The 27,869-nt window shown below is 36.9% G+C and overlaps 1 protein-coding gene across 2 annotated transcripts; it reads left to right on the top strand.

The window, feature by feature from the left end:
* The first annotated feature begins 1,113 nt into the window (after positions 1-1,113).
* ccnj (cyclin J) lies at positions 1,114-4,340 on the top strand. Of its 2 annotated transcripts, XM_053502533.1 has the most exons (6): positions 1,114-1,222; positions 1,796-1,886; positions 1,972-2,182; positions 2,707-3,006; positions 3,150-3,309; positions 3,473-4,340. In XM_053502533.1, exons 2-6 carry the CDS (start codon positions 1,818-1,820, stop codon positions 3,831-3,833), a joined length of 1,101 nt encoding a protein of 366 aa, XP_053358508.1. In that variant the 5' UTR covers positions 1,114-1,222; positions 1,796-1,817; the 3' UTR covers positions 3,834-4,340. The 2 variants fall into 2 exon arrangements, with proteins under 2 accessions (XP_053358508.1, XP_053358507.1); XM_053502532.1 differs by lacking the exon at positions 1,114-1,222 and having other exon boundaries at positions 1,528-1,886.
* Positions 4,341-27,869: the final 23,529 nt, after the last annotated feature.

Below are 27,869 nucleotides of genomic sequence, written 5' to 3' on the forward strand. Positions count from 1 at the left end.
GTGAACACATAACAGTCCCTCCCGCAAAGCATGATGGTTATTACTCAAACCCCACCCACGCCACAATAGTATTATACTTTGTACAAATTCTAATTTTTGTTGTCACATACACAGTCATATACAGTACGATATGCAGTGAAATGCTTACACGACCGCCAGTGACCTTCAAAAATAAAAATGTATTAATAAGAAATAAATATGAATAAAAAATAAAAACAATAGAAAATAAAATTTTGCTAGGTAAAATAAAATAAAAATATTTCTTGTACAAACAAAAATATTCTGTGCAGTATAGAAACTATGGAAATTTTTGTGTAAATAAAGAAAAATAACTGGGGAGATGTGCAAATATGCATGAAAGTGACTTATTAAAGTGACTTGTGTGCAATGATCCAAGAAATGAAATATAAATATGAAGTGTGTATGAATGTGTCCATAAGTGTCTGTGAGTGTCCAGGAAGCCACGGGAGGTTAAAATCATTAAGTTTTTTTTTTTACTTCAAAATAAATTAAGTTCATTCAAAATAATGAAGGTGTTCTTTTTTGTTTTTCTTGTCTTTGATCAAAGTGCCATACTGTTCGAGCTCAACCTTGAAAATGATGAAAGCAGGGTTCCATCTCAGTCGGGGACGTGAAATTTACCTAAAATAATCAGCAATTAAATTATATAGGAAATATTCTTTATCATTCAATTCCACTGTCCACCATACAACATTACATCAAATATGTATTTATTTTTCTTCTAATAAAAGTCTGTATATCTGTCCAGAACACATTACAATACACAGGGGGAAAACAGGTGAGCATTATAACTCCTGTCACAAAAATGACATAACTCATTTACAACAATCATAAAAGTAATGTATGTTTAAAGTATAAATCTCTGCAATACTTCTTTCTTTCTTCGGCAAGGTAACACTTTACAACATACATGTTAAACCTTCTTTAAATTGACGCAGTGTTTATGTTGGATAGATGAGATTGCAAGGTCGACGCGGTGACGTCAGAGTAAGCTCGCCCCTGATTGGCTGCTCCCTGAAGTTGTGGAGCTGTAAGGAGGAATCCAATTGGCTGAAGTTGGTAGACGTTACTGTGCCGTGTGTTGCTCGCAGATGTTTCATCGTAAACATAAACACCGCCATCGGTGGTCTTTAATCATTTAAAGTCTGTGCGGGGTGATTTGATATTTTGTAACGTTTATGTAGGTTTAGTTGTCTGTGGGGTAAGTATTTGGGTACTACACAGGACTCACACTTGGAACGAAATGATTGAAAAACGTTTGGAAATGCTTTGTTAAAACCATCACATTTTAAATAGATATATATATTTTTTTTTAATTAAAAAAAAAAAAAAAGGTTGACACTTTATGTCAAAATACCCTGTGTTTTTGTTTCCTCGCTATTGTTACAATGTTAGTTGGTTATTTTTTAGAACTGACCCAGCAGTTCCAGAACTTTCCACCCTAGAGCTGAGTTTGGTTTAATAGTCTCACTTGTTAAATACCTTTAAATTAGCAGCTCTTGATTGAGAGAACTATTGGCCACAGACTGAACCAATGGCTGATAATCAGCATGTCTCTTTCTCTCTCTCACACACACACGAGATCTTCTTTCTCATTACTCCTGAGCACAGAGTGGATGTTGAGATGAGAGTGACCTTTGCAATTAGAGGAGTTGGTAGTTGCACGTTTGCAGTAGTTTGCACTGAAGTGGAGTGTTTGATCACCAGCTCCCTCTTCATGCAATTTCATCCTGCATAGACTGCATCGTTAACTCCGATCTCTTCTCTCCCAAAGCATCCTGACACCTTTCACCACAATGGAGCTGGAGGGCCAGTGGTGGAAAGGCCAGCTTGCTGGAGATATTTACCATGCTCTACGCTACAAGGTCCTCATTTATTTAAAAACTTTTTTTCCTTTCCAACACTACTGTTGTTGACATCAACCATAAATGTTCATGTCTGTGTTTGAAGGAGCTGAGGTTGCCTGTATACAAAGGTCAGTCTCCGCAGCTGAACCTTAGGCGCTACTTTGCAGACCTCATAGCCATAGTGAGCAACCGGTTCAGGCTGTGTCCAGCAGCTAGACACCTGGCCGTGTACCTGCTGGACCTCTTCATGGACCGATATGACATCTCTGTGCAGCAGCTCCACATGGTGGCTCTTTCCTGCCTACTTTTGGCCAGTAAGTCGCTTGCTGTTTGCTTTGCATGTTTTTTAGTGGGTGGGTGAGCAGGCAGGCGGTACGGTGGTTTGGTGGTTAGCATTGTCGCCTTGCACCTTTAGGTTTAAGGTTTGATTCCTGGCCTTGGTCTGTGTGCATCAAGATTGCATATTCTCCCCGTGCTTGGTGGGTTCCTTACAGTCCAAAGACATGCAGATTATGCTAATTGACGTTCCCAGATTGCCTATAGTGTAAGAATGTGTGTGATTTTGTGTGGATGCCTTGTGCCCCAAGTCTCCTGGGATAGGCTCCAGGCAGCACCCCCCAACCCTGTATAAAGGATAAAGCGATATAGACGATGAGTGAGTATTTCGGGTTGTGCATATACTGTATAGAGGGCGGCTGAAAAACTCTGCATAGCAACATCAAGTCTACAGATGTTCAGTCATCAAGTCCAAAATATAAATCACCATATGATGGGTACAACTGATAAAATGGCAAATGCATTAATGCAAGTTAAACTTTGAAACCATTATTTCCCCTAGGTAAATTTGAAGAGAGAGAAGACAGAGTGCCGAAGCTAGAAACTCTCAACAGCCTTGCTTGTATGAGCTCCATGAACCTGGTGTTGACCAAACAGGGCCTGTTGCACATGGAGCTGCTGCTCCTAGAGAACTTCCACTGGAACCTTTATTTACCCACAGCTGCCCACTTCATCGAGTATTACTTGTCGATTGCAGTCAGTGAAACAGATCAACTTGATGGCTGGCCAATGGCATGCTTAGAGAAGACATCGTTGTATATGAACAAATATGCAGATTACTTCCTCGAAGTCTCTTTGCAAGGTACAGTTGATTCACTTCATTTTATATCCTTTCATAGCTGGTTTTGAAGGGAAACATCTTTTTTTTCTTACTAAAAACAAATAACTAAAAGTATAGGTTATAAATAAAAATATTTTTGGAAAAAAATGCTTTTCTATTCCTAGACCATGCATTTCTGCGATTTGTGCCATCATTGGTAGCTGCTGCCTGTGTGGCTTCATCTCGGGTAATCCTGCGTTTGGCTCCGACCTGGCCGCCTCGTCTGCAGCGCCTGTCCGCCTACGCCTGGGAGCAGCTACTGCCCTGTGTGGAGAGACTGCTTCTGTGAGTGACTGCTGTATCTATGCACGTTTTAGTTTGTTGCATTTTTTTTTTTTTTTTCATACAAGATATAATTGTAAAAGTCAAATTAGATTCAACAATATTTCAGCTGGTGCCACTACAATTACATATTTCACTCAATACTTGTGCCTTATTTTCTTCATAGTGCCCATGATAGTGATGTGAAGGAAGCCAACAAGCAAAAAGGTCAGCTACAACAGCCTGGTCCACAGTCAGGACAGGCCACGTATCCAGCGCAAAGCCAGAGTACCACAGTAGCCCAGTACGTCCAAAGGCCAACCTTGCAATACACCCAGCAGAGCTGCCAACCTCTGCTGGTCTCAGGTCACACCTCAAATACGTACCTGTGCCACAATGGTTCACTGCAGACGTCTAGTGGCCCATCACATGGACAAGCACAGCCACAGACTATCTCTGTACCAGTGGATACTACAATTAAGATGCCGAGCATGTCCTACCACATGAACTCTGTTTACACGTGCACAGCACCGTGCTTTAACAGGTGATGGCAGCTGAATGTTGGCTACGCTCTTAGTGGTTACTTAATGAAGGGAATGCCGACCATTGAAGTGCAAGCTGGATAATTTAAACTCCTGATTCCTGTTTTAATTTTAAAAAAGCATTGAAGTGATGGGCATTGTGTTAAGTAATGTAATAGCTGGACAATGAGGCACAAAGTGAGCAAGTAGTGCTATCCCGTGAGACTTGCTTCTTTCCTTCAAATTCCTTCTATGTGAAGTTTGTTTTCATTTCCTTGTGTTTTTGTTTTTTTGGGGGTTTTTTTTGCACTGAGAACAGTATTTTTTTATATTCTTTCTACTTGAATAGAAAAATATGGTGTGATTTTTATCAACACCTGCGAATCTATGCCACTGATAGCCAGATTACCTCGAATGTTGAATGTAGGCTGTTACCCTGTGATGTTGCAAATGCACTTTGGTACCAAACATATTTTTAAATAAATAAAAAATATGTGTACTGTAGCTGTACAACATATTTTCTGTTGCATACGGCTTTATTGATCTGACCCTGCTTTTCATTTATTTTGAAAATATGCTTAAGGCATGAGTTGCATCCCTCACAGTGTCAGTCCTCAGATCCTGAGCTTGGGTTACTGTCATTTTCATCATGATTCCTTTATATCATGAAAAAGGTGCAAATGTTCATATATTTATTACAGGTATCAGATTAAAATGTACTCATTAGGCTAACACTTAATTCATTAATGCATCTGACAAAGATCGACATTGAATGTGCGAGGAAGTTACACTTCGCTAGTAAAATTTTAGCCATCTTTGTTTTCATCACTGTAATTAATTGAATTGGATCCCAACCCCATGTGATCTTTGCTGGAGAATTTGCTGGCATGATTCCAAACTAGAAGGTATGTCACTGGGATAGACTATGAGGAAAAGACACAGTGGGAAACGGTGTTTCATTCATTCATCTTCCATACCACTTATCCTGTACACACACAGACACACAATTTGGGAACATCAGTTACCCAGAGAAAACAGAGCCTGTTCAATAAAAATAAGAATGTACCTCAAAAAACAGGGTACAGGAAGCATCATTCAGTTAAGAAAGCCACCATAATCTGAGGTTTCTACATCATTACTGATTGAAAACCTTCATTTATACATGGAATTTTTTAACCCTTTGGGTATAGTTTTTATAATTTGTGCATTGATAATTCACGGTGTTTAGACGACAGACTATATCCAGTTGTTTGTAGTATCATGGTGTAATGTGGGTGGATGTGGGGGTGGGGGGATTTCTGTCTCATGAATGAGTCATTTTAATCTTAGGGTCATGAACTTTATACTTTAGAAATTCTGCCATTTCAAGTATCAGCATGACGGATCATTAAGAGTAAACACATAAAAATTCAACCTTGGACAGTTTGAATATTTAGTGGAATTTAACTGGGTGTGTTAAATCAGGGCTGCATGGTGGTGTGGCCTCGCACATCCAGAGTTGAAGATGATGCATGGAAGACATGCAGAGTAGGCTAATTGGCATTTGCAGACTGGCCGTAGTGTGTAAGACTGTGCATGTTCTACTTCTGACACTGCAGTGTTTGAATCGCTAGATATAAATATAGCCAATGTAATCGTCAACAAGTCAAACCGCATAGTTGAGATGGGGTATAGCAGCAGGAATAACAGAGGGGTGCGGGTTATTGGGGACGGGGCTTGTAGGATGACTTTCACACACACACACACACACTAACGGTATGACTGCTGTCTGGCCAACGGATTGAATTAATTGTCTGAATAACGGATTACATTTTTAAAACTATAACTAAATAACTGAGTACTCAAATGGCGGACCTAACGCATTAGATTACTCCTTATGTCAAAAAGGTAATCCAAGTACTCTAATGCGTCCTAGTTACCTTGTAACCCGTTACACCCAACACTGGTATTACAATATGTTCTCCTACAATAGCTATATAGCTGATACATGGGCTCATGATCATCAAAGCAAAAGCAGTCAGACAACTTCACACTTCATTGCAAATGCATATCGCTGCCGCCTTTCCTCTCACACCCACAAATACTTCAGTACACAAGAACCAGTAATAGATGCAAAGTGAGCAAACACTCTGTGTCTGCCAACCCCTTTTTTTATTTTACCTTCTAGCCCTAATCTTGAACAGCTGACGAGCTGTCAGACAACCCTCATTACAAAGCATCTATGTCATGAAGGCATGTGATGCCAGTTCATTTATTTCAGCACAGATATTGGCATTTTATTCTACATTACACCATTGAAGACAAACCATGTAGTGGGAGACTACTCTCGGGTACCTGTCCGCATCTGGAGCAGTACCTTTGTATAGATACAGTAGCACCATTTGCTTTTAACAGTTGTTGGAGATTCTGGTCCTATTGACTTGATTATCCCAAAACTGCTGGAGATTCTCAGCTGCTCATCCATGTTATGATTTTCGTAATTCTCCCACCTCTCGAACACTCCCACGTTTTATTTTAATCTAATTACTGTGCGGAGGATGACAATGACCACAATGTTACCACCACCCCCTCAGCCTGAACTGCTGACACAGGTTCATCTTGGTGATGCATTATTCTGCACTCTACCATCTGCAGAGGCCTGTCTTTGGCTAACAGGAGTAGAGCTTGATGTGGCCTTGTGCTTCTGTAGCACACCTAATTCAAATTTGCATCCTGTATATACAGTATAACTCTATAGTCTGTTCCCTGTAAAAATCCCAGAACATCAGCCATTTCTGAAATCCTGAGACAATAATGTTATGCATCACACTGTTATCACACGTTTGGCTATTTGGAAAATTACCTGGATGAGCAGGTTTTTTTAAATAATATACTTACATTTACATTAGGCATTTGGCAGACAGTCTTATCCAGAGCGATTTACAAAAGTGAGAACATGCAAACTCCACATGCACAGACCTGAGGCTGGAATCGAACCCGTACCCTGGAGGTGCAAGGCAACAGTATATATGCAAAAGCTTCACGCTATGTCAAGTGTCACATTTATTCTCTGAACCACCATGATAGTATGATGTAACTCATGTGGAGTTTAATTAGGATTTATTTTCGGATTTATTTAGGCTTGGTGCTTTGGTGAGAAGTTAGTATTTGTCTGATGTGATGACAGGAGAGGAAGAAAATAATAATAATAATAATAAGAAGAAGAAATAATGGGCAACATTTTCAGCAGAATGTCTAACATCACTGTGGGTAATGTAAGGAAAAGGTTAACCAAAGTCTGCCTACGTTATTTTCTAGCAGCCCCTGTGGAGGAATAAAAGGTCTGAAGGATCTGTTGGCCAGAACTATACTAATGACATTTTCATCACTGTGGTAACCAGTCTGTTCTCTGGGTAGCTCGCTCTACAGCACCTCTACCGCACACACGGTCCAGAAGCCTGTCGTGCTCTTGTGTGAGGAACTGTGTGCTGAATTACCCATGACTCATTGCTTCCGCTCATGATTATACAACACAGAATATCCTCTGTGTAAGAATGTCATAGTGAATCGAACATTTTAAAAACGAATTCTATGCAACAGTTTCATGTTTATCACCCACTTTTAGAATACATTGCCCTTCATTTAGAGGGACTCTTTAATGACAACGTGTCCACTTTGAGTGTATGTTCATCTGCACTAACAAAGTGTATAATGAATTCCAAGGTGAGCATAAAGTCCTGATTTTAAACATTTTACCCAAAACGTACTGTATGCTAGAGACAAACATACAGTATGACTTATAAATGCTGTAATGGAAAAATGTTTTATTAATTGGTCTATGTGATGCCACATTATTCAAGTTGCTATGAATATTGTTGCTCGAATATGGTTTGACCTTGAATAAGATACTGTATAATTGTACGTAATCAGGGAAGGACTCTCTAATCACCAATCTTTAGCAAGATGCAACATTAAAACTGACAATACAACCCCTAATTATCGCTTTCTAAATGATAATATTTACAGCCCATTGGCTGATTCATTTAAGGATGGATAAATTTATATTAGATTATCATGATTCTAATCAATTATTCCTTTTTAGACCGAGGAGAGGGAAATTTCGCTGTTTCTGCTGACGTGTTACATAAACAACCAGTTTATTTATCCTATATGTAGGCACTTTACAGCCTGTCAACATTACGACCATCCATCCATCCATCCATCCATCTAGGAACCTCTGTAGTTCGAATAGGGAGCAGAGAGACCAGTGGTGACCATTGTATTTATTCCAATTTTTAGGCTCTCCAGTCAACCTGGGGTACATGGAGGAGAACATTATGACCACCCATCTAATACTGAATGGCTCCTGTCAGCGATGACCAAAACACTGACACCTTTCTATCACAACCAGGATTACCCTTTTCACCAATTTGAGCTACAGTACATCTATAGAACTTCCCATAAGAGCTGCTTTTTTCAAGTTGCCTCTTGTCATAGTACAGTAGCAACATTTACAATATCTCATTACAACGGGACCTGGGAGTACGTGGGATGTCTTAGGCAACAAGAGAACATTATGTTCCTGAAGTTGATGTGCAGGGGAAAAAATGGGCCAGTGTAAGGATTTGATAAGGTAAACATATAAAAAAGTCTCCAGCAATTCAACATCAGAAAACAACAGAATATTAGACTGAATATATGATGCATCTGTCCTCATTTGTGACTGTGATGTAATTCACAAGAATTATTGAACATGCTTAAGTTATACTGTCTTAATCCCAGTGTTCATGGACCAGCTTGCATCTTTTATGGACGCTCAGAAAAAGTTTGCATGTTGAATGTATCATCTGTGAAAAGGCAAACCAGTGACAAACCAAAAGGGGAAGGTTTACATATAATTTCTGCTGCTGGTGGAGTTCTTCTGATGAAATAATGTGAACACATTCATGCCTTTGTAAGAGTTTCTCTGATATAGTCACAAGTATATAATGTTCATCCTCTGTATATAATGATGCTTTGTGCTCCAAGCTGAAATTATGGTCCTCTTGTATGATGGTGGGCTGGTATGTGTGCTGAAATCCTGCGGTTATAATTATGCAATAGATTTCCAGTGAAGAAGAAGAAGAAAAAAAAAGAAAGAAAAAAAAAACAGGAAATTCTGCTGTACTAGCACTAGGGTGTTATATATATATACTCCATTAATGTATATATATATATATATATATATATATATATATATATTATAAACTATATGTATGAACTACCACATGAAATCATCTCTACAGATTACACAAACAAGTCAGACACAACCTCCGTTATCTGGTCAGTGATCTCCTTCCTTCTCCAGCATGTGAGAGCTGCACAGTTCCAAGAAGTGCCTAGTTGAAACAGTGACCACATTGGGACTCTCAAGGTGGCAATGTTATAATATTTTTATATTCAGTGAGCTCCAGTCGTTATTGGTACCCTTTGTAAAGATGAGTATTTTTTTTATTACAATAAATTGATTTAGACTTTTTTTTTAAATGACCTATAACCCATGTTTAACAAATTGTTGTTGCCCTGGTGGTCTGTCCTTTGGTGTGTCGTGCTAGATAAGCTGCCAAACAATTAAAATTCTTGCTTTGAGCTCTGGGTTTTGCCTGTGCAGACTGTATTTTTTTTGCTGAAAAAGAATAAACCACTATAAAAACCAAAGAGCTATCTCTGAAGAAAAAAAGCAAGTCTGAGCGACTTAAAAAAGGAAGACTGATCAGAACTATTACACAAGCATTGGGCGTAGCCAACAAAACATCTTGAAAAAGAATAGAACATTTCAGAAGGGTTAAATTTTTGTGATGCATCAAGCAAAGAGAACAACTAAGGAAATTTGAAATGACTGGAACTGGGTTAAGAAACATCGAACACATAAAAACTGATGAATGGAGTTTTTTGAATGGAAAACTGATGACCTGAACACTTAATAAAGCTGCATGGTAAAAACAAGAGTTAAAAACCGTATCTATGTTTAATAGTAAAATAGTTTAACAGCATTTCCATATACACACACAATGTGATGAGGATTGACAGTATTGGGACTAAACAACTGTGTGGCCATAAGAAAACCACGTGTTAGAGAAACTAATTAAAAAAAGGCATAAAGGTTGGACATTGGAGCGATGGAAAAAGGACACGTGGCATGATGATTTAAGAGGGACCTTATTCCAGAGTGATGGGTGCATCAGGGTGTAAGAAGGGAGGTGATATACCCATCATACAGTACATAGTGCGCAGTGTACAAGCATCTGGAGGGAGTGTTATGATCTGGGGTTGCTTCTTTTGGTCTGGTCTAGCCTGTGCAACCTTATGTGGCAATTAAAACGTCGTCTGACAACATTAAAACGTCGTATGACCAGGGCATCACATTACTGGAGTATTTCTTCTCGGATGGCTCAGACATATTCCTGGATTCAAACTGTGAAAGAGCGCTCCTGGGAGCATGAGGAACATCACATTTTCACGCATAAACCGGCCACCACATTGTGTTAAAGCTAAACGTGATTAAATGGAATCTTAGTGTGTGACATTTTTTTCTCTTTTTTTCATCTGCCAGTTTATTAAATCAGAAAAACTAAACTACAGACCACAATAAAGGCAGTTTAATATTAGGTACTAATCATCTCCTCTCTATACTGTGCAGACTAGTTGCTAGGAGATGATTTAGTCATGTGACTTACGGGTCACACAGGCTGAAGTACTGAAGACCCAAATCCCAACCACTCCATGTAATGTAGTACTTAGATGTTAATGGATGGTGTTTCAGCCTCAAGCAGATCTCCATGGTTCATTTACTGTCTCCCCATTATAGAGCTTCAGCAAAAACACGAATTCTTCAGAAAAGGAACAAATATGCTGCACACATTTTTCATTACTATCTTTCAATAAGAGACAGATTTCAGTTCAGTGGTGTTCTGATGTGACATCCTTTTGGAGCGAGGTTTAACAATGATGTTTTGCTAAACATCTCAATACTTATAATTGTGATACTCTTCATTTTTCTTTTGTTGTTAACAGATATCTGCTCCTGGGACTGGAAGACTCAGAAGCTCCTTCCTAGAATCCATGTCATGTGCTGTTAAAGAACCTGATTGTGAGTGATTTGCTTCTAACTATTGGTCCTGTATATACTTGCATACTACTTTTTTTTTTTTGCTATATGTTTATGTATATAGTGACATATATGATAATATAATATACAGTACATCATACTGTATAAATTCTTTTAGCTGACTCTTTGTATATACATAAAGCTTGGGTAAAGTTAAGTCATGCAACAGGACAATGATCCAAAGCACAGCAGTAAATCTACATTAAAATAAATGAAAAATAAAAGAATCAAAGTTTTGCAAAGCCTATACTTAAAGTGCAGACCTCAATCCAATTGAATATTGTGTGACATGGCCTTAAGAAAGCTGTGCATATGTGAATGCCCAAAAACCTTAATGAACTGAAGCAATGTTGTATGGGTCAATATTCCTCCACAACTATGAGAGACTAATAAAGTCATAGAGGAAATAATAACTTCACGTTATTGCTGCTAAAGGTAGATATACAAGCAATTAACTCAGTATGGTACTTAGTATTGTCCATAGGTTTTATTTTTGTGTTCTTTTTGGCTTTGGCATTTTTGTTAAATAAATAATGGCACTGTGAAAAAGTGATCTGTTAGTGTTTGCCTAGGTGTGCCTACTGGAAGCGTCTGCAAAGCATGTACAGAATATAAAATGCAACATAAATCAGTTGTCATAGCTTAGAGTTTCTGCATTTAACACTCTGTTGAAGTGATTGAACCATCAAAGCCACAGTTGAATTGCCAGTAAGGCTGTCCATTTTTACATTCCTCAGTGTTATGCCTGGATAAGATTCTGCCTTCCTGTCCAGCTGCTTTAAATGAACTGTGTGCTGCATTAATAATGTCTAACATGTAAATATCTTCACTTTCCATAAAAGTGTTGCCTTCGTGAATTGATGGAACAGTTCAGCCAATTCACAATTCTCCCCCGAGCCCAAATATTGTCTACAGCCTATACTTTTTAAAGCTTCATAGGCTGTGCAAATACTAAGTATTAAGTATGAAGTATCCAAGTACTACAAATATCATCTTTGTCTCCGTAGCACCATTTGTAGTGAACCACATTCAGTACACACATTTTATAGCATAAAACTAATAATAATGTGTTTTGCAGAAATGAATGAATGTGTATTGCATATTTAATGCACAATAATGTTTTGGATTTCTACTATAATCTGAAGCATTTCTTTGAGGTCAACCTCTCATCTGATTCAGGAACACACACTTTGTGTGGAAACGAAAAAGGTTTTTTCTAATTTTACATTTTCATTTTACTGTTCATTGCTACACAATGGCGTTATTATAGTTCCTGAATCACCAAGCTAATAAAAATGCTAAAATTAAGTGTACAAAAAGCTTTTTGTTATTCAGAGTACAATCTAGGGTGACTGTAGGTACACTTTTAATTTCAGTGAGGCTTCTTGACCTGTTGGCTAGATTACCCTTGAAGCTTCAGTGCCAAACTATTCAAGCAAAATATCTCCTGGCTGACTGACTATATTTGTACTTAGAAGGAAGCTGTTTAAATTGAGTTTTGGTCTGAATTTCATTTTGGGCTGCTTATTTTAAAGTAAAAAAAATCTTGCAATATCCAGGACAAAAACAAGGCAAATGTTTTATCATAATAACTAGATGGACTTTGCCTAAAAAATGACTATACAGTAGGATGGTTAAGTTCAGAGTCAGAAACGGTGCATTATTTTTGTATAAAAGCAGGTTTGGACAATAATTCCAGCTGTAACACTGTAGAATAATAATTTCATATTACTGCACTTATTCTAATATGTTTGTGTTTCTATGGCAGACGCTCGTACAGAGGGGACTGGTATGACGGATGATCCACATACTGTAACCCACAACTAAAAATACTCTGCACACAGAGAGGAAGTGCGGAGGCTAATGGACTGGTGTAAAGACAAAAACCTGTTTCTGAATGTTGATAAAACAAAAGAGATGGTTGTTGAAACCACATTCTGCCAACAATCAACAGTTCCTCTGTGGAGATCGTCAAGAGCACCAAATTCCCTGATGCCCACCTGGCAGAGAATCTCACCCGGTCCCGCAACACAAGCTCTTTAAACCAAAAAGCCCAGCAATGTCTCTTCTACCTGAAAAGGTTGAAGAAGGCCCAGCTTCCACCATCACTGTAAAAAATAAACTGTTGACTTAACTTAAAATTTCAAGGCAACTTGCTGCAAAACTTTTTTGAGTTAAATTCAAATTCTGCGCGTGACCTAAAATAGAAGACTATGAATAGTAAAGGAAATAAATATGAAAATTAAAATATAGGGTAAATAAAACTAGGAAAGAATAAAATAAAATATAAAAACTAAAGTTAAAAAAAAATAATAATAAAATAAATAAATAAATAACTGTACAACAAAAATACACAATATAGAAAATATTTGAAGAATGTATGAAGAAATATAGAACAATAAGAGCAGCTGAACGGGTAGGTATATATTTATGTAATTTTTGTGTGGATAAATGGTAGAATAAATGGTAATGAAAGAATGGTAATGTTCAACGTTTGTGCAATCCACATATTTAAAGTGTCTAGTGCAGTGCAAAATATGCTTAAAAGTGATTTATTTAAGTTAACTCAACTTTTCTTGACTTAACTCAATTTACTGTGTAAAGTCAGATGTCTCCCAACTTATATTCTTTTATTAAGTTTGAAGTGTGTTGATAGTTTAAAAGACTTATTAATTTAATAAATGTGAACTTGTCATAGGTTTTTACATCCCAGGTTTCAAAGATGTGTTTATATTTACTGAAGCAGGTTTTTTGTTTTTAATTAACAATGTAATGAAAGAGGCTGTAACTGCATGCCTGAAAGATTCTTCCAAATTTTATTTTAAACCAAAAGTAACACATTACAGCTACATTCCTTGACTGTCAAATAAAATTAAACTAAAAGAAACATGACAAAATGCCTTTAATGTTATTTTAATGCGGCAACTTCGGAACCGTCACAGCACGTCACGTATGCTCAAACTTCCAAACCATTTTCTGTGCATGTTATATTGCATTAGCAAATCTGTTCAGTAATTAAACCTTAACTTGAACTATGAAAGTTCACTAGTTTCACTAGTTCAGTCAGCTTTTTCATGTCTTATTGTCCAGATTACTGAGAAATATTCATTATGCCAACATTTTGCCAGTTGGATTTTTTACAGTGCACTGATTCTTACCATTCTCTTTGGAGAGACTATCAAGAGCATCCTGAGCAGCTGCATCACTGTCTAGTTTGGGAATTGTGCCATCTTGGACCGCAAAAACCCCTCCACTCAATACAATGGGACTGGACTGATAAACACACAAACACATACATTCACTAAGATGAACACCATCTAGCAATTTCACACACCCACCTACACAACTGTTTTTTAGCACAATATGTACTGCTGCTATTTAAACATTTGAACTGCATTTACCACCTCATGGGCAATTTATTGGCACTACTGTACCTCTATCCTGCTCTGTGTTCTGGTCGGCGCTACATTGTCATAGAGTACTGCATTGTGTCGTATTTGTTACAGTTTGCACTTTATGGTAGCTTTTTGCCTATTTCTTAGGTAGTTAAATGGTAGTGATTTATTGTCTTAGCTAGTTAGCTAATTAGGTGTCTTAGCTAGTTTTGTTCATTTATGTTGATAATGTTGGTAATCTTTTGTAGCATATTAACATATATAACGATGGCGATGAAAAATGTTTACATATATTTTATGAACTGTACCATCTTGATCCTGGAACAACGTTGTTTTGAACTGTATATGGTTGCGATAACAATAAAAGCTTACTTGACTTGACTTAATTTGACTTAAAACTAATATTAAATTGTAAAAATCATTTAAGAAATTACACAGTACAGTGAAAGGAAATTCTAAGATCTGTGATTTTATCTTGTGTTAGCAGATACATGTTTGTTTCTAGCAATGCTACAAGCAGGCAAAGTAGAGCAAAATAGGTATAACCACATGGTACATATAACCTATAGTAATTTTCCTTAAAAGCTTCTTCAATCCATTAGGTTAATTAGCCTTCTGTGTGTGCTTTCCTGTGTAATTATATTGACCATAAAGTCCCCTTAAAAAGTATTGGAAGGGCAAAGTCAATTATTTATCCCACCTAAGGTCTGGATTGGCACCCAATGCAGGGTGTACCCCACCTACACAAATTGCTCAGTGTTGAATTAATCCTAAAAGCGGCAGTGTTTATATAACTCAAATAAACTGAGTGCTCCGAGTTCACTAGGTTAGGCTCCAGGCCCCCCGTAGAATAGGACAGCAGTGGTAGAGTGGTACAAACTGTTCTTTAATATCATTGGACAACAATTTTTTCAAAAGATTTGAATTTTTTTTCAATTTTTGCTTCAGAGACAAAAGCTGCTAATTATTATATAATCTAATGAGCTAAAATACAGAAACTTCAAACTATTGATTTAAATTTTATGCCCATATAACAGTAATTGTTACCTACTCCCATCACCACAAATCATATTAAACATCATATTGTTTATAAAAAAAAATGCAACAAAATGGTGTGCACACGTTTGAATTATGTTAAGGTATTGTGTATATTTATTTTATTATTATTTTTTTTTAAACATGCCACCTTCTCTAAGAGTTTCTTTTTTCTGGCCTCCTCCTTCTCTTGGGGCTGCTGTTCACATTTGTGGCTGATTACTTTGAGCTCAGAGTCAACTTTCTGCTTCATCTCCTTCTGGCTCTCGTCAGACATCCGCAACTCAGCTTTTTGCTGTGGTAAGAACATGGAGAACTATAAGATGTAACTAAAAGTGAATCCCTATTTTACATATGGTCCATTTAACAAGAAAAAGAAATTGGGGCTGGAACTGAAACTCAAAAAACAAAACACAGTTTAAACTAACTAGATACAGATAATGATCTAGGTCTCATGATTATGGGTGTGGTTTGGAGAACAGGATGCAACACAGCAGTATGGCTTCCTTACATCCTGCAGCTTAACCTCATACATAGGTTTGTTGCATGTGAGACACAAAAACGCCTGTGCCTTTAGTGTCTCCTCATAGGGCTGGAAGGCCTGCATTCTCCAGACATAGTGTTAATTATAATCGAGGGTTTGTTCTGGGAATTAGCCAATCTTTTTAGAAATGCATGAGTTTCACTAGTGTTTAGACACCAACAAGGTAGAAAGTTTTCTCAGTGTGCTGGAGCCATGATCGGACTTCGCATCTAAAATGCTGGCCTCTCTCAATAGCCCAAACTTGGAGCAAGGTCAGAAATTTATGAGCGATATGATAATAACTTCCAGCCAAGTTCCTGTAACGTGCAACTGGTAATTGTGAATAACTGAGTATACAGTTCCCACAGACAAGCATGTCTCTCCCGAAAGTTATCTGTTGATTTATAAGGTTCAAGTGTTTCACTCACTGAATGTTCACAGAAAAGGCGAACTTGGGTGGGATTGTGATTCACAGACGTTCACAGAGTTCGAAATGTTTGCACCATTCAGATGTTTTAGTGCAGTCAAGAGAATCATCACCATACTGTGCTGGAAATATTTATTTCCAAGAGTTTTACTCGAATGTCTCTTATAGATAGATAGATAGATAGATAGACAGACAGACAGACAGACAGACAGATAGATAGATAGATAGATAGATAGATAGATAGATAGATAGATAGATAGACAGACAGACAGACAGACAGACAGATAGATAGATAGATAGATAGATAGATAGATAGATAGATAGATAGATAGATAGATAGCAAGCAAACGCAAACGTGGAATAGGATCCATTCCAATAAATAATCCATTCTGTACTATGAAACATAAAGAGGAATTGTGTCATTTAAAAATTAATAATTTTTTGCGATGTATCACAAATGAGTAGACTCTCTTTCAACAGTCAACATGCCATCAAAATGTACATTCAAACAGATACAAGGACACATGCTGCTGTAGTCATTTTCGATTTTGTGTTGTAACACATGCCATCAAGTCTTTTGATTCTGTAGAAGTCTGTTTTTTATTTAATGCATTTACACATAGAAGAATGTTTTCAAATTCCATTATCTGAATAAATCCCTTTGAATGCATTAGCATTCAGGTAATCAATGAAGCTTATATATTCCTGTGCTCTTGAGCAATGTCAGTTAGTTTATTCTTATTTGTCTGGTGAGCATGAATAAGTTCCCAGTGTGCACCAGAGAATTGTATTTTTGTACACATCCCTTTAGGAGCTGTATAGAAATCTACTTTTAAAAATATTTTTTTAATAAAAACTATTTTTAGTGTTAGTTCTCTCACTTCACTAAACTCATGTTAGACTGTACAAATTGCAAAGACTGTAAAATTTCACTTTTGTTGCATTAGTTGCATTACTCTACACAGAGAGAATTGCAGGGTGTTTAATTGTCCTTTTACATAGTAACGTTCAGAACGTTAACTGTTTACTGTTTACTGTTTCTCCTCCAACTACCTCAGTTCATCACCTTTTACCACAGAGTATTGTAATGTCATGTTTGTCGCATTGTTACTTTGTCGCTCTTGTTTGCACATGCAATTGCATGTGCACTTTATGTTGTTGTTTTTTGTATAAAAAAAATAGACAGTTCCCAGCTAGCCAGCTAATTAGCCAGCTCTAAGTTAGCTAGTTAGTTTTTTTTTTTTTGTTAATTTACGTTGTCATCTGTCTTGTCTCAGCTAGCCAGCTAATTAGGCTTCTTAGTTAGCTAGTTTTCTATTAATTTATGTTGCATGTAGCACCTTGGTCCTGGAGGAACGTTGTTTCGTTTCACTGTACTAACTGTATATGGTTAAAGTAACAATAAAGCCTACTTGACTTGACTTGAGTATTTTGTACATTAAACAATCAGTCAGTCTGCAACTAATTGATATGAAGCATTAAATATACTATGTGATTTTGTACACTTCATAGTTCACTTTACAAGATTTGAAAACGTTCTCTATCATATACACTCACCTAAAGGATTATTAGGAACACCATACTAATAGGTTGTTTGATCCCCTTTCGCCTTCAGAACTGCCTTAATGAATTCAACAAGGTGCTGGAAGCATTCTTTAGAAATGTTGGCCCATATTGATAGGATAGCATCTTGCAGTTGGAGAATTTTGGGATGCACATCCAGGGCACGAAGCTCCCGTTCCACCACATCCCAAAGATGCTCTATTGGGTTAAGATCTGGTGACTGTGGGGGCCATTTTAGTACAGTGAACTCATTGTCATGTTGAAGAAACCAATTTGAAATGATTCGAGCTTTGTGAAATGATGCATTATCCTGCTGGAAGTAGCCATCAGAGGATGGGTACATGGTGGTCATAAAGGGATGGACATGGTCAGAAACAATGCTCAGGTAGCCCGTGGCATTTAAACGATGCCCAATTGGCACTAAGGGGCCTAAAATGTGCCAAGAAAACATCCCCCACACCATTACACCACCACCACCAGCCTGCACAGTGGTAACAAGGCATGATGGATCCATGTTCTCATTCTGTTTACGCCAAATTCTGACTCTACCATTTGAATGTCTCAACAGAAATCGAGACTCATCAGACCAGGCAACATTTTTCCAGTCTTCAACTGTCCAATTTTGGTGAGCTCGTGCAAATTGTAGCCTCTTTTTCCTATTTGTAGTGGAGATGAGTGGTACCCGGTGGGGTCTTCTCCTGTTGTAGCCCATCCGCCTCAAGGTTGTGTGTGTTGTGGCTTCACAAATGCTTTGCTGCATACAGTACCTCGATTGTAACAAGTGGTTATTTCAGTCAAAGTTGCTCTTCTATCAGCTTGAATCAGTCGGCCCATTCTCCTCTGACCTCTAGCATCAACAAGGCATTTTCGCCCACAGGACTGCCACATACTGGATGTTTTTCCCTTTTCACACCATTCTTTGTAAACCCTAGAAATTGTTGTGCGTGAAAATCCCAGTAACTGAGCAGATTGTGAAATACTCAGACTGGCCCGTCTGGCACCAACAACCATGCCACGCTCAAAATTGCTTAAATCACCTTCCTTTCCCATTCTGACATTCAGTTTGGAGTTCAGGAGATTGTCTTGACCAGGACCACACCCCTAAATGCATTGAAGCAACTGCCATGTGATTGGTTGATTAGATAATTGCATTAATAAGAAATTGAACAGGTGTTCCTAATAATCCTTTAGGTGAGTGTAAATCTTCTTATCATATATAAATAATATACGAACCTAATAGTTTAAGTTCAAGTTCAAGTAGGCTTTATTGTCATTACAACCATATACAGTTAGTACACAGTGAAACGAAATAACGTTCCTTCAGGACCAAGGTGCTACATACAACATAAACTTACAACATAAATTAACAGAGAAGCTAAACTAGCTAACTAAGAGGCCTAGTTAGCTGGCTAGCAAAAACAAGACAGATAGTCCTAACATAAATTACAACATAAATTAACAAAAACTAAGGAAGATTATCTGCAGGTTTTACAGACAACATAAAGTGCACGTGCTAATGTGCAAACGAGCAACAACAAAGTGACAGTGCAACACCAATATACGTATATTAAATAAACACTCACATAAACATTAATTATTTAACAAATGCAAAGTCTAAGACTATTTTAGATACTCTGTTTAGAATAGACTGTTATTCACTTTGGGATGCTGTCCACATTTATGCTTTGAAGAAAACTTTGCCATAATTGGTATAAGAAGGATGTGATTTTGCACTTACAGATGGTTTGAGACACCACTGAAAGCTAAAAATGTGCTTCTTTCTGCTGCCTCACTCATCTCCAGCGACTTGACAGGCTTGCTATTTGCAAGCTTTTTGGGGTCAAACTCTAGCTGTTTTATCCACCTCCAGTCAAAGTCTCTTAGCCAAGATCATGCTGGTTTATGACAGAGGACATGAGCCACACGCACAAGCTGTGAAGTATAAAACCGCAGTGTTGTCATGACAACTTTGCCTTCTGATTAAATCCAGTAATTCTTACTGTGAACTAGTTTACTTGAGAATGGTTTGAAGAAACCTCGGGGTCTGTGAGTTGATGCACTAGTGGCAACGGTAATCTACTAGGCTCATCCTTGGCCCAGGACACTGTATACTGTATAGTGTATATTGCATAAACTTCTCTGAAACAGCAAATTCACTTGTCTCCATCCATAGTCTGAGTATACAGAATATGACAGCACTTGGATTGTTAACAGTATTAGCCAATATTCTGTCTATAAGAAAAATGAAACATTTTAAGACTTAGGTTTTTTCAGATTTATCGGTATAGAAATGTTTAGCGCTAATGTGTTAGACGTTTAGAACTATTTTTCCACAATTATGATACTGCTATCATTTTGTCCTGAATGTTTTTAAATGTATTAAGTTGCACATAATAAAATATTAAAATAAGTATAAAACAAAAAAACAAAACAAAAAATCAATATCTGGCATAGTGTATCTGTAGAAGTCATGGAGTATCTGTACCATTAGTCCCGCTTACAAAATTTTCACCAGAACTTCTAGTTTATCTTAGGCCAAATTGCTTTTCTGTCCACTTGATTCCCTTACTTTCGTATTTTTTTTTGTCATTTAAAAATGACACTTAATGATTAAAAATCAACAGGGTGCATCAATGTTGGTAAATTATGTTGTTATGCAAATAAAGGACTTGTGAGGACACTCTCATTTCCACATGGCTATAATGTCGTCTGATAGTTTCAATGGCACTTTTAAGTTTATAACATTACTACTCCACTTACATAATTAAACTGCTTTTTCCGGGTTAATTTCCATTTAAATTCTTCTAAATAAAGTAACCTGCTGAACACCTACTACTGGTGAACCTCTTTGTAATGAGACTAGACATATCTTCCTCTTAGTAATTGGTACATGGACTTTCATTCACTTTCATAGTACATTCATTAATCCATACACATCTAAATCCATAGCGGGATATGAGCAAACAAACTCTATTCAACCTATGTGTTGATTTGGACAGTGTAAAGAAACCAGAGGAACCAAATGAAAGTGGGCACGTGGAGAACTTGCAAACGCTATGCACACAGAACTGAAGGCGGGATTTAAACTTCAGCCCTGTAAGTGGAAGCAGTAACCTACCATGCAGCTAACCAGAAGTGCTAACCAGTAACTTACCATTCTGCATGGTAATAACTTCTTTTGTGGAGGTCAAATCCAAAACCAGTATAAAATGCTTCTGGGTTTAAGTCTGAAATAGCCCTTCAATCATGGAAAAGGTTCACTGACACCTTGTTTAAATATGAAACATATCTTTATCATTATGTTAATGACCTGAACATCTTGAACATAAAAAATTATACCAATAGATTTGGCTATTGGCTTCTCATATCTCTGCATTCTGAGTGTTTTTACTTCACCATCTTTAACTCTGGTTGTATCGGAGGTACTGAATAGATAGACAGACAGACAGATAGATAGATAGATAGATAGATAGATAGATAGATAGATAGATGGATGGATGGATGGATGGATGGATGGATGGAATCCTAGCCACTAATGGACCAGGTATACATATGAACAAACAAGAATTAATGCAACTAATTAACATAAATAAAAATGCAACTGATTAACATAAATAAAAATTATTTAATTGCAGCACTCTTAATTCTTAAATCTGATTGGACAGACGGTGTTGATTCAGCAGCAGCTCTGACGGATGTGCCAGCTGCAAGGCAAATCATAGGTTTACGAAGATTAATGTGCTTATTTTAATACCGTGTTATTTTTCATTGTGAAAGCTAATTAACATTTACATTTATAAAAAGCCTCCCCAGCATCTGCATCAGAGCTAAAGCTGTCATATTTTAAATTGGCAACCTTCCCTGTTTCTCTCTACTATTACAGTCTGTTTTTTTCTCATTAGCTTTAAGACAACCGGCTACTGTAAGTACAACTGCTTTAAATGACTTCATATCTGCCAGGAGAGACCAGGACCTTTCACGTATTTCCTAAAATGTTAAATGTACCTAAACTGATCAAATGTATGGCTTGTCATTCTTTAATTCATGACTAACAGTAATTGCTGGTAAATTGCAGTGACATGAACAGCATTCAAAAATGGGTGTGCTGTTTTAAGCACACCCATTCATGTTTTATTCATTACATACTGTTCATATGATTTGTGGATACATTAAGGAGTTGCTGCTTTGCAGCTGGTGTGCCAATATAGCCAATTGTGTCTCTTTGATGTCATTCAAGATGGCCTCAGTCATAGATATCTCATATAGCTAGATTGGACGTGTTGCACTAGTGGTCAAGCAGCACCACTATAATGGACAGTGGTACATTTACTGCTAGTGAAGCCATACCTAATGCATTAGTAAAGAAATCAAAAGGATTAAAGTGCTAGACTATCAACTGCTGTCACTATAACAACAGTTACGGGCATGGGAAAGACTTTAGGTCTCACAACTAAGTAAAGCATTTATACATAGCTGTCACCAGTTAGTAAGAAGCACCTGCAAATTACTGTAGGTGAGAAAATGCTCTAGTAATACTTTAGTGACCAGCCGTCTCTTATAGCGTTTGTGGCCTATAGCAGAAATCTTTACTGTTTATTCAGTTTTTTGTTTGAAAATGGAGTGGAAATGGAATTGGATTAACAATGTAACTAAAATTCCCAGAGATAATCTACGAATAGTCACTCTGATCATGAGATTCTCATAATAAAATGTGCTTGTGACTAGATAAGATGTGATTGTAATACATTGTGAAATATTCAACATTTTGTGGAAGTGATATTCTAAAGTCCCTAGCCCTATCTGCCCTGTGGATGTTTAGTAAAAGAGACCCATACTGTAGGTGTAGGGTAATAGATTAATTTTAAATTGTGATGTATAATTTGAGAAAAGATAAAAAGGCTAAAAAGGTTGATATTACATAACACATTGATATTACATCACCTATTTGTGAGTTTAGACAGTATATAATAACTAGGTCAGTGCATGCTGCTGACAGTGACACCATGAATCATGTCAGGCAGGAAGGCAGTTTTTGCTTTTGTCCCAGTTTGGTTAATAGTGCTCCTCAAATCTCTGTACCAGAACAGCGCTTGGTTGAAGTTTTGTAGGTTGGTGAACTTCAACATTGCCAGTTTGACACCGGCAAAGCTTCTTGCAGTTTTTGGTGTCACTGAGAGGTACAAGCTAACCAGAGGAAGAACTGAGTTTAGCATAGCAGGAGAGCTACAACAAAGTGTTTTTATATATAAAAAATGGCTTCCTCTAAGTTATTATGAAAGAATCCATCCATCCCTGCTTTTTACCTAAAAACAGTAAAGTAGTAATACTATTAATAAAATCTTCGTAAATGTTAAGAAAAATTCATTAAAAAATAAATAAATAAGCACAACAAATTCCTACCTGATGATGTTGTCACACATACAATGTTGACTATATAATAAAACAGAAATTCTGTTTGCTTGGGCAGTGGCCAGTGGGCACAGCATGGCTGGTGCACAGGTGGTCATAAAATAAAAATAATTTTAAGAGGGACTGAAAAAAAAAAAAAAATTTTTATTCTATATGATTCAGCTTTTTCAGTTGACTATCATCAAAATATGAATTATTTCTGATTTCTTTTTTTTTTTTTTTAGAAAAACACAATATTATGTGCTGGACATGTTTTGTCCCAGTTCTCAAGAATGACTGATATTCCACAATGATATAATTAAAGCATGTTTTTGAAGTGTTTTGTTATATGTATATACAGATCGAAATATCAGATTTACATATGTATTCAGCGTACTAAAAGCACCTTTTCCAACATTAACAGTCTCAAGTCTGCTTGTGAATGAAGCTTGGTACACTTTTCTTTTTGAAGTTTCTTTCATTCTTCTTGTTATTATCATTAACTACGTTGATCAGGCAGGGTGATTGCACAGCCATTTTCAGGTCTCTCCACCTCGAACTTCTGTGTACACCCAACCACACACTCAACTGTTTCCCTTCCTCAAACTGTTTATGCAATGTTGAAAGCATGAGTTTTATTAAATGCCTGTGTATGCTGTAGCATCATAGTTCCCTTTCACCTCTAACTAAGAGACCCAGATATGTTCCAGCATGTTGCAGCACGCACAGCATGCAACAAACCAAGGTCCGTGCAAGACATACTGTAGTTTGCCAAAGTTGGTGTCAAAAACCTTGACTGCCCAGCACAGACCTCTGACCTTAACCCTATGGAATACATTATTGATGGATAACCTGGAACAACAACGATGTTTCAGGCCTCCTTGCCTGAGCTTAACCCCATGATTATGTGGCTGATTGAGCACAAATCCCCAAAGCCATGCTCCAAACTGTAGTTGAAAAACTTCTAAAACCTAAAGCAACCTAGACAAATACCAAACCATCTTAATATAAGGATCTTACAAGGCTGAAGAAAATGTGATGTTTATAGAAAATGTTTATAAAAAATGTAATGTCTATAGAAGCCATGGGGTCTCATGAGACTACAAAAAAACATAAAGTATAAAAACTTGTATAAATAGTTTAATACTAAATATATTGCTATACATTATACTGTATATTAATATACACTCACCTAAAAGATTATTAGGAACACCTGTTCAATTTCTCATTAATGCAATTATCTAATCAACCAATCACATGGCAGTTGCTTCAATGCATTTAGGGGTGTGGTCCTGGTCAAGACAATCCCCTGAACTCCAAACTGAATGTCAGAATGGGAAAGGAAGGTGATTTAAGCAATTTTGAGCGTGGCATGGTTGTTAATGCCAGACGGGCCGGTCTGAGTATTTCACAATCTGCTCAGTTACTGGGATTTTCACGCACAACAATTTCTAGGGTTTACAAAGAATGGTGTGAAAAGGGAAAAACATCCAGTATGCGGCAGTCCTGTGGGCGAAAATGCCTTGTTGATGCTAGAGGTCAGAGGAGAATGGGCTGACTGATTCAAGCTGATAGAAGAGCTACAGCAGAAGACCCCACCGGGTACCACTCATCTCCACTACACATAGGAAAAAGAGGCTACAATTTGCACAAGCTCACCAAAATTGGACAGTTGAAGACTGGAAAAATGTTGCCTGGTCTGATGAGTTTCTGTTGAGACCTTCAAATGGTAAAGTCAGAATTTGGCATAAACAGAATGAGAACATGGATCTATCATGCCTTGTTACCACAATGTAATGGTGTGGGGGATGTTTTCTTGGCACACTTTAGGCCCCTTAGTGCCAATTGGGCATCGTTTAAATGCCACGGGCTACCTGAGCATTGTTTCTGACCATGTCCATCCCTTTATGACCACCATGTACCCATCCTCTGATGACTACTTCCAGCAGGATAATCACGACGTCACAAATTGGTTTCTTGAACATGACAATGAGTTCCCTGTAGTAAAATAACCCTCACAGTCACCAGATCTCAACCCAATAGAGCATCTTTGGGATGTGGTGGAACGGGAGCTTCGTGCCCTAGATGTGCATCCCACAAATCTCCATCAACTGCAAGATGCTATCCTATTAATATGGGCCAACATTTCTAAAGAATGCTTTCAAGGCAGTTCTGAAGGCGAAAGGGGCTCAAACACCGTATTAGTATGGTGTTCCTAATAATCCTCAAGGTGAGTGTACATGATAATATTATAATAATATTATTAATATTACATTAGCTTAATATATATCAAACTGTTTTTCTTTTCCTAAAGTATGTATAAAATTTTTGGCAGATTTATTGTCCAAAACTTTTTACATCATTTGAAATATGAATGCCTTAGTAACTGCATGTCCTAGGCAAACAAGAATAAATAAGCTTCATGTTGATGGACATTATAATACCAACAACCTATTTAAATGAATATAGATTTTATAACAAAAATTATATATATATATATATATATATATATATATATATATATATATATATATGAAATTTTTGTTTAAAAAAACTACATGTGCAAAAAACTACACTATATAATATATTTAAATATAACATAAGTACAATATACAGTAAGTGCTGAGCTGGATTGAAATATTGTGACTCAATTTTTATTCACACCTCCTATGTTGACAACCACATCCTGACATTTTTAGCAAAACGAGACACGAGTTTCTTAACTTACTTTCCTACATATCTCAAAATCCATTATAGTTCATTTATTATAAAGGCAATTAATTGAGAAGATCTGTGCATGTAACTATACATCATTTATTTATATCCACTTATGAGTACACTTTTCACATTAAATGTTCTTAGAAGTGTGGTCTTCTCACGTTCTTTTCATTGTCATAATCTACAGTCAAGCGACAGCTTTATGAAGTTAATACAGATACTTCACAACAAGGTGCAAACCACTGTTAACACTCAAGAACAGAAAGGTCGGAATAGACTTTGCTGGAAACTTGGCAGATTCCTTTGGTTGATGAAACCAAGATTAACGTTTCTTTTTACCAGAATGATGGAAAGAAGAAACATATCATAATCAAAAGCATACCACATCTGTCAAACATGATGAAGGCAGTGTTATGGTGTGGATATGCAAGGCTGCCAATGGAACAGGGTCACTAGTGATTATTGATGATCTGAGTGCTGATGAAAGTAGCAGGATGAATTTTGAAGTGTATAGGGCTATACTATCTGCACAGATTCAGCCAAATGCTGAAAAACAGATAGGATGCCACTTCATATTACAGATGTATAATGACCCAAAACATACAGGGAGTACAAAATGTACAAAATAAAGTACAGACTATTTCAAGTATTTCAAGAAATATTCTTAAGTAGTATAAATAAGTAAGTAGTATATACTGTATATAAATATTGAAATATCCAATTTACAGATGTACTCATACCTATCACTGAGTACTTGGTTAAAGCACCTTTTGCAGCAATGTAGGTCTGAAGTCTGAATCCAAGAGAATCCAAAAACTTATTCAAAACATTTTAAATCAGTGATGTGATGTAAAAATTCCACAACACAAAATTACTTAAGAAGTATTGTATTATTCATTTCCACTGATCTAATACAATTAATAATTGCATTTCCCCGAAAAATCTAAATTAAACTGCATGCCTGGAGTTATGAAGCAGCTGTTGCACATTTACCCACTTCTGGAAACCTCATTAGCTCTTTTGAAGCATTACAGAAATTTGAAAATCAACAAGAACAAAAAATGAGTTATATCTAATACATATATCACAAAATACCCATCACTAGAAAAACATTTTAATAAAACAGATGCAAAATCTGTCTTTAGTTCTTCCTGATGCGTCATACACTGTCAAACAAGCTCAGGATGATTTATTGGATCAGCAGATCCAGGGTTTAGATTGCAGATTAAAAATTAGATACAGGTTACATAGTTATCCAAAACATCTGATTATATGGAGAAAGTTACTTCTTATACAATGCAGTCATATGTGAGTCAGGTATGAGTCAGTTGTAGTTTCCAAAGTAGGCCAGTAGTCTTTGAATTGCACTGATTAGCCGCAACATAAAAAATATTAACATCAGGTTTTGGATTCACATTAACAACTACGATTTAGGTTCCCCTTGTGCCCAAGGGGTGTATCTCTGCAGGGCCTCTAGGGTAATTTGTTGGCAGCAGATCCTTTGGGTGCCCCAGGTTGCGAAGTGGGGCCTCTGTAGATTGGTCTTGTGTCTGGTGTATCCCATGGGTGCTTGATCAGATTGGGATCTGGGAAGTTTGGAGAACAAAGTTTGAAAAAGAGGTGGAGATCACTATAAACCACTGTTTAATTGTAATAGTTGATGTAATAGTTGATATAATAGTTATTATTTAGGTATTACATATATTTATATATATATATATATATATATATATATATATATATATATATATATATATATCATTACCACTTTATACTGTAGATCAACTGGCTTAGCAATAAGAATAGCAGAGACCAGATACTTATGTAGAATTGTACATAGCAGCAGTGACGAGTAATATTGCACGATATTGCTAAATGATTTTACCAA

This window comes from Clarias gariepinus, chromosome 8 (assembly GCF_024256425.1).
Source record: "Clarias gariepinus isolate MV-2021 ecotype Netherlands chromosome 8, CGAR_prim_01v2, whole genome shotgun sequence".
Classification (NCBI taxonomy): Eukaryota; Metazoa; Chordata; class Actinopteri; order Siluriformes; family Clariidae; genus Clarias; species Clarias gariepinus.